General features: G+C 35.6%; 2 protein-coding genes across 3 annotated transcripts; one reads left to right on the top strand and one right to left on the bottom strand.

The window, feature by feature from the left end:
* The first annotated feature begins 28 nt into the window (after nt 1–28).
* On the top strand, nt 29–3,371 carry LOC148169014 (phospholipase A1-like). 2 transcript variants are annotated; one of them, XM_088046413.1, is made up of 4 exons: nt 29–250; nt 2,366–2,758; nt 2,808–3,083; nt 3,129–3,371. In XM_088046413.1, the coding sequence occupies exons 1-4, from the start codon at nt 241–243 to the stop codon at nt 3,365–3,367; spliced, it is 918 nt and encodes a 305-aa protein (XP_087902539.1). In that variant the 5' UTR covers nt 29–240; the 3' UTR covers nt 3,368–3,371. The 2 variants fall into 2 exon arrangements, with proteins under 2 accessions (XP_087902539.1, XP_087902538.1); XM_088046412.1 differs by lacking the exon at nt 29–250 and adding an exon at nt 1,959–2,321.
* LOC148169013 (lipase member H-like) lies at nt 3,316–7,875 on the bottom strand. The gene is made up of 4 exons (XM_088046415.1): nt 7,764–7,875; nt 7,370–7,720; nt 6,957–7,322; nt 3,316–3,571 (listed from the first exon to the last, which is right to left on the bottom strand). Exons 1-4 carry the CDS (start codon nt 7,795–7,797, stop codon nt 3,384–3,386), a joined length of 939 nt encoding a protein of 312 aa, XP_087902541.1. The 5' UTR covers nt 7,798–7,875; the 3' UTR covers nt 3,316–3,383.
* Nucleotides 7,876–7,917: the final 42 nt, after the last annotated feature.

Below are 7,917 nucleotides of genomic sequence, written 5' to 3'. Positions count from 1 at the left end.
CTAAAAATATAATTTAGTGTCTAGAATTAGCCCAGTTTCCAAATTTATTATCTTAAAAAGTCAAAGGTTACTTTTCATGCAATAATCAGGTGAAACGTTTGCTAGTCGAATCGTAAAAATAGTAAATATAAATTGTAACTAGGCACCTAATGAGAGAGCTACCACGTGTCAAATAATATAAATGATAAAAGATAAAACTCCTTCAAAGATAGCAGTTTTAGTTATCAGTGTGTGTCTACAATGACGACAGGTAACTATTTTTCTTTGCAATTTTAAGTTATCAGAAGCAGAAATGTAGCAACTGATTGATATCACGACATATTAACCCCAATTGAGATAAAATATTTGCCAATTGTGCTTTTATTTGGGTAATGGGTAAACACTTATTGTTGTTTTTCAATTTAAAAATAATATTAACGAAAAGTGACCTCGATTGAACAGTTTGTTATCGTACTTATTTACATTGCGATAAAATAAATAATTTATTTACATAATAACAATACACGGCAGCAGGTGTAATGTTATGCGAATGTAAGAAAATGAAAGCAGTTTAGTGGCTTTGTAGTGATGCCGAACGCAGAGGCGAATTAAAGTGGGTTGAGGCCCTGAAGGCATGGAAATATATTGGACAGGCTGATATCTTAAAATTCTTCTTATTTCTTTATAAATTTCCATGATTATTTTTATTACTTTTACTTTTGATTCTCACTGAATTCTCTAGATATTTTTAAAATAAGTATTTTGTTTTTAGACCATTTTTGGGTTGTGTAATTATTTTGAATTTTTTAGATTTTCTGGGTTTACTTCAAATTTTCTTTGCGTTTTCAATGTATTCTCTATACATATTTTAAGTATCTTTAAATTCTTCTAACATTAGTATATCTTCATGATCTCTAAGATTCTTCGATTTTCTTTGATTTTTAAATTTTATGTGTTATATTCTTCTGAATTCTTTTTATAATTGTTTTAGATACTTTATTCCAATAAATTCATGAATTGCCTTAAAATTATAATATTTTAGATCTTTGAATTTTTCTATGCATTTTCTAGTCTTTCAATAATTAATGAGGCAACCTTAACTAAAAACTGAATTTTCAGTTCTCAAATGCGGACGAAAAACGACCGTTTTCTGGCCGCTTTCATTTTTGTCCGTCCTAGGGTTACGCCATCTATTGTTAATTTTTTTAACTACATCAAGATACCGACATTACTCTCAATTTTTTAATCATTTGGGTAAAATCAAATCGACAAACTGCTGTAGAATTCAACAAAGACGTGTTGAATTATTGCAAATGAACATGTCTAGCAGTGCTGCTGTAACATCAAAAAGCACATCATGCTGTAAATCATAAATAAAAATTAATTAACATGTAAATTTAATAATGTCGCCTAATAAATCTTGTGTGTATTACGGCCAAAAGTCCCAATTTGTCCTCGCCTTCTTTCTGACTTCAGCTATCGCCTTGGAAATTAAAAACAGGCTTAGCCAAAAAATAACTATTTTGATTTTCTAAATTATTTTTGAAGTTTCTGGATGTTCTTTATGTTATTTTCTGCATTTTTTTAGATTCTTTATGGATTTTTTAGATTTTATATACTGTCCGAAATTCTTCTTCAAATTTTCTTTAAATTTTGCTAACATTTTTGTATTATGTACTTTGAATTGTTATTAAAAATAGTGTACGGGTGGGGGGTTACTCGGGGCCCTTTTTTTAAATCCGTCTCTGTGCAGACAATGACATGCGTACCTATGAATTGAACAACGCTTTTGTATTTCTAGGCCCCATTGTGAATCATATTCATTTTCCAGTTAAAACGCCGTTAAAACCAAATATTTCCATTTAGAAGGTTTTTTGTTCATTTTATAACGTTCTATTTTTTGTTTATTGAATTTTTTTGTTTGTCAGCAGGAAACTTTAGTTTATGATCTCGTTATCACACAAAGAAGTTATGTCTTAACTGTTGTCCGGTTTCTAGAAACCCCATGACTGTACAAAAACGGTATTAAACTTGTAATGTGTTGATAACCCCGCGGTTTTATCTTTGACAGTGATTAAACAAAATGTGCAATTGTGGAAATTTCAAAATCGTCAAAATCAAAAGCTAACGAAACGTAAAAATCTGCCACTCGCATAGTCGCTGTAAAGTGAGGACTTTATTCTCGCTTTTAACTGTTTTATTATCAACTACGAAATTAATTCGTGACCCAATTTATGTGGTCATTCTGTCAAAAATACGTCAAAATTTTCCAGTCTAAACTCTCGCCACAATGTTACCACTTTTTATTCTCCTCTCTTCTTCACTTCACGTTTCCTTGCAAGGTAAACTCTTTCAATTGACCAAACCTTATAAATTCTTCTTTTAGTTTACACTCCAGAGATCTTGGCCAAAGTCCCTTCAGTGGATTTCTGCTTCGCCGATGCCACGAAAAACGACATCTTCTATTACTTATTTAAAAGCATCGCGCAGACGACCGCTATCATCATGCACGAGGACTACGTCCTCTCCGAGGACGACAAGAAACTCCCGATGAAAATCCTCCTTCATGGTTACACGTCCAACGTCACGTCACCGTGGTACAAAAAAATGAAACAAGAGTATTTCAAGAAGGGACGTCATAACATTGTTTATATCGACTGGTCAATTGCCGGGAATAAAAGTTTCGAGGTTTCTGCAGCGAATGTTAAACCTGTCGGGGAGTACATCGCGGATTTTATTGTAAAATTGGGAGTCCCTCAGGAGAAGATCCACGTTATCGGTAAACGGGGAAAAACGGGAATGCTAACTGTAGTTTCATGGAATTTTAGGGCATTCGTTGGGGTCACACGTCGCTGGATTCATCGGGAAAAGTGTCTACAGGAAAACCGGGAAAAAACTGGGGAGGATTACAGGCACAGATCCCGCAGGACCTGGGTTTGAAAGAGTTAATTACGAAGGGAGGTTGAGCAAGTACGATGCTAGTTTTGTGGACATCATCCACACGGATGTGAGACTTTTCGGGATCACCAAGCCCATTGGAGATGTGGATTATTATGCGAATTTTGGGGTCCACCAACCCGGATGCCCTTGCAGGGAAATAGACGGTAAAAAAAATAACATGATTCTGACTACTAAACTCCTTTTTTTAGAAAATTGCAGTCACGCTCGCTCCAATGAGTACTTCATCGAGAGTATTAACACCGAGTCGATGGCATCACCTGCAATTTTCGACGAAAACGGTTTTAACATTATTCCGGCCAACAAAACCAGTCCAGAGATTATTTTCGGTGATGCGACTCCACCGACCGTAAGAGGGCTCTTTTACATAAAAACCAATAAAACAGAGCCGTATTTATTCCCACCACAACCAAAAATAGAAGAAAAATAGTGAATTTCGTTTTATTTCAAGTGTTGACAAAACAGACTCCTCTCATTTTCGCGTTGATGTCTTCAGCACCGAAGACTTGAATTGCGTTGGTGTTGCAAAGACCCGTCATGTAGCGCACCCATGATTCGCACTTCTGGCAAGAAAACTTGACATTGTTGATCATTTCTGTGAAATGGATGTAGCTTCTGGTGTGGCTGCAGTACGCTAAAAAAGTGAGAAAGAGAAAAATGAGAGAGAATAGAAAAGAGAAAAATGAGAAAAAATGAAAATCAACTATCCGAAACTTTGATCGGCCATAACTAAGTTATCTGTTGTCGGATCTGATTTGAAATCTGCGTAAAATTTTGCGTACACTGATGTATAATAATTAATAACTTAAGTTTACTCTAAAAAATAAGCGAGATATCGATATCAGAAGTTTGGCATAGTTTTAGTCAAGAATTTTTGCGAAAATTTGCATATTTCGACTGTAGAAAAATCAAAGAACTATTTCTTATGTAAAAAATCACGAGAAAAACGATGGTGCAAACCGCATCTCAATATCTGAAATAGTTTCAGAGATATCGAGCACGAATTGTTTCGAAACTACAAAAATTTGGCCCTCTGGCGAAAATCCAAAATTTCAAACGGCCATAACTCGGTTATTTGTTGACAAAAAATAAAAAAATATCATGTTTTTGAATTCAGCGTAAAATTCTGCGTAAAATGAGACCCAAATTTGTTAAGTTTGCTTTATAAATAAACAAGGTATTGGCGAAAACTGTTTTGAAAACATCATTTTAGAATGATTTTCAATCAATGTTTTCAACATGAAAACGACGATAAATGGCATTGAATCATACACCAGTCAAAAGAGGAGTTCAAAATCTATCTACTGGCCAAATTTGAGATCTATCGGACAAATAGTTTACGAGTTATGGCCAAAAATAAAAAAAATGAAAAATTTTCATCGTTTGAGTCGCAATTTTTTTTCGCGAAAAATCGACTATCGAATTTTGGGCTTTTGAGAACATTTTCTAACGTAAAATGAGCCGAGAAAAACAATGGCACAAACCGCATCTCAATATCTCAAATAGTTTCCGAGATATTTAACTTTAAAAATTACGAAAAATGAGAAAAAATGAAAATCAACTTTCCGAAGCTTTGATCGGTCATAACTCAGTTATCTGTTGTCGGATCTGAATTTAAATCCCAGATTTGAAATCTGCATAAAATTCTGCGTACACTGATGTATAATAACTTAAGTTTACTCTAAAAAATAAGCGAGATATCGGTATCAGAAATTTGGCCATAGTTTTAGTCATGAATTTTTGCGAAAATTTGCAAATTTCGTTTGTGGAAAAATCAAAGAACTGTTTCTTATGTAAAATATTGCGAGAAAAACGATGGCGCAAACCGCATCTCAATATCTGAAATAGTTTCTGAGAGATCGAGCATGAATTGTTTCGAACCTTCGAAAATTTGGCCCTCTGGCAAAAACCCAAAATTTCAAACGGCCATAACTCGGTTATTTATTGACAAAAATTAAAAAATTATCATGTTTTTAAATTCAGCGTAAAATTCTGCGTAAAATGAGACCCATATTCGTTGAGTTTTCTTAATAAATAAACGAGGTATTGGCCAAAAACTGTTTTGAAAACATCATTTTAGGGTGATTTTCAATTAATGTTTTCAAAATGAAAACGACGTTTAATAGCATTGAATTACACATCAGTCGAAAGAGAAGCTCGAAATCTATCTACTGGCCAAATTTGAGATCTATCGGACAAATAGTTTACGAGTTATGGCCAAAAATTAAAAAAATGAAAAATTTTCATCGTTTGAGTCGCAATTTTTTTTCGCGAAAAATCGACTATCGAATTTTGGGCTTTTGAGAACATTTTCTAACGTAAAATGAGCCGAGAAAAACGATGGCGCAAACCGCATCTCAAAATCTCTAATAGTTTCCGAGATATTTAACTTTGAAAATTGGGAAAAATGAGAAAAAATGAAAATCAACTATCCGAAACTTTGATCGGCCATAACTCAGTTATTTGTTGTCGGATCTGAATTTAAATCACAGATTTGGAATCTGCGTAAAATTCTGCGTTCACTGATGTATAATAACTCAAGTTTACTCTAAAAAATAAGCGAGATATCGATATGAGAAATTTGGCCATAGTTTTAGTCATGAATTTTCGCGAAAATTTGCAAATTTCGACTATTGGAAAATCTAAAAACGATTTCTTATGTAAAAAATTGCGAGAAAAACGATGCCGCAAACCGCATTCGAATATCTGGAATAGTTTCCAAGATATCGAGCATGAATTGTTTCGAACCTTCGAAAACTTGACCCTCTGGCGACAACCCAAAATTTCAAACGGCCATAACTCGATTATTTATTGACAAATTTTAAAAAATTATCATATTTTTGGATTCAGCGTGAAATTCTGCGTAAAATGAGACCCAAATTTGTTGAGTTTGCTTAATAAATAAATGAGGTATTGGAAAAAAACTGTTTTGAAAACATCATTTTAGGGTGATTTTCAATCAATTTTTTCAAAATGAAAATGACGTTTAATAGCACTGAATTATACATCAGTCGAAAGAGGAGCTTAAAATCTATCTACTGGCCAAATTTGAAATCTATAGGACAAATAGTTTGCGAGTTATGGCTAAAAATTAAAAAAAATGAAAAATTTTCATCGTTTGAGTCGCAATTTTTTTTCGCGAAAAATCGACTATCGAATTTTGGGCTTTTAAGCACTTTTTCTAATGTAAAATAAGCCGAGAAAAACGATGGCGCAAACCGCATCTCAATATCTCGAATAGTTTCCGAGATATTTAACTTTGAAAATTGGGAAAAATGAGAAAAAATGAAAATCAACTATCCGAAACTTTGATCGGCCATAACTCAGTTATCTGTTGTCGGATCTAAATTTAAATTCCGGATTTGAAATCTGTGTAAAATTCTGCGTACACTGATGCATAGTAACTTAAGTTTACTCTACAAAATAAGCAAGATATCGGTATCAGAAGTTTGGCATAGTTTTAGTCATGAATTTTCGCGAAAATTGCGTTTTGTATGTAGGTGATGTACCTATTTGTCGAACATTTAAATAACCACGGAAACCGTTCATAAACGCATGAACACTCTGGCGAATCTCAGAGTGTTAATCACATCACTCTGACGTCAGACGCTCCAACAGACGTCTCACTTTATGAACACACCCCAGGCAAGTGTTCACTTTGACAGTCATTTCTTTATTTAAAAGGTGGAATCTTAATCAATTAACTTTGGAAATTTTAAGATGACGAGTTTGGCATCATTGTGCGCCAGAATTTGACATTTGTCTTTTGCCGTGAAATTTGTTGTGTATTAAGAACACTAATAAGTGCAGTGAAATTTGGTTCAGAAGCGACTGCTGGTAAGAAACAAATTTAATTCCGCCAGATTTACACTGACAGAACTTACACGATCGTCTTTTGTACCCCAAAACCCAACTCACATAACACCGCCATTGCAACACTTGCAACCGGAACGAATAACGCGATAACAATTTAACAATTTGTGACCTGGGTGTTTGCAACCTAAACTAACTCTACTTACTGTCTTCAATAAACTCGCCCATTGAAGATAAATGGAGGTTGCGACAGTCGGGTTGGACACCAATCCCTCCATTTATATAAATGTCGAACGTCCCCATGGGCTCGTAGTACCCATACAAAGTCCCATCGGTATGAACAACGTCAACAATCTCCGCGTCTTTGGCATCCAATCGGTTCTTTTTCTTCTCGGCCCGGAAGCCCGGCCCTGCCGGATCTAGAGCCGTCACTCTTGAAATTCTTCGATGGGTCTTGGATTTGATCATTTTAGCGGCGAAACCGGCAATATGCGCCCCCAGCGAGTGCCCAATTAAATGGGTTTTCTCCAACAAGAGACCATGGTTGAGGATGAACCTCCCGACAATTTCCCCTGGGAGTACAAACCACTATTTTGACCCAATGGTAGTTACTACGTACCCACGAGTTTGGAGTTCTGAGCGGTTGATGGATACGCCGACATGGCGACTCTTCCCCAGTCCACCTGGACGACGTTAAAATCGCCGTTCTTCAGGTACTCATCGGTGATATGGTGGTACCAGGAACGGTTGCGATTGTCCAAGTACCCGTGGATGACGAATTTTGTGGTTTTAGTGATGTCTATTCCTTGATGGGTGTCTTGAGGAATTTGGAGGTTCGAAACGTTTCTTGTGAAGAGGTAGAAGGTTACGTCATTGGTGGTTACATCTTCAGGTCTGAACTCCAATAAGTTTCGGACGAGACCGACGAACTCGCTGAGGTCGTAGTCTTTGAGGTCTTGGTCGGCAAGAACTGATTTTGCTTAGTTGGAGGTGGGTGAAGTGGTTTTAGTTACCTGAAGTCGAGAGGAGGAGGAGGAGGACCAACATGGTTTATCGACGGTTTGAGCGCCACTAAGTTGACAAACAAACTTGTTTGCTAAATTTAGGTCTTATCAAAGTTAATTTCCCAGAAATGAATTACTCCCATTACTGGTGATTGTGCGTAAT

Source organism: Gnatocerus cornutus, chromosome 9, assembly GCF_029298725.1.
Source record: "Gnatocerus cornutus isolate USDA-ARS CGAHR chromosome 9, icGnaCorn1.1, whole genome shotgun sequence".
Classification (NCBI taxonomy): domain Eukaryota; kingdom Metazoa; phylum Arthropoda; class Insecta; order Coleoptera; family Tenebrionidae; genus Gnatocerus; species Gnatocerus cornutus.
This window is presented reverse-complemented; position numbering and strand designations above follow the sequence as displayed.

Bases quoted from the DNA above. Each gene is read 5' to 3' on its own strand.
- LOC148169014 (XM_088046412.1), top strand. From the start codon at position 2,270: ATGTTACCACTTTTTATTCTCCTCTCTTCTTCACTTCACGTTTCCTTG. The intron at 2,322-2,365 runs GTAAACTCTTTC...TTCTTCTTTTAG, and splicing joins ACTTCACGTTTCCTTGCAAG to TTTACACTCCAGAGATCTTG. The intron at 3,084-3,128 runs GTAAAAAAAATA...TCCTTTTTTTAG, and splicing joins CCCTTGCAGGGAAATAGACG to AAAATTGCAGTCACGCTCGC.
- LOC148169013 (XM_088046415.1), bottom strand. From the start codon at position 7,797: ATGTTGGTCCTCCTCCTCCTCCTCTCGACTTCAG. The intron at 7,721-7,763 runs GTAACTAAAACC...AAGCAAAATCAG, and splicing joins CCTCCTCCTCTCGACTTCAG to TTCTTGCCGACCAAGACCTC. The intron at 7,323-7,369 runs GTACGTAGTAAC...TTGTACTCCCAG, and splicing joins TCAGAACTCCAAACTCGTGG to GGGAAATTGTCGGGAGGTTC.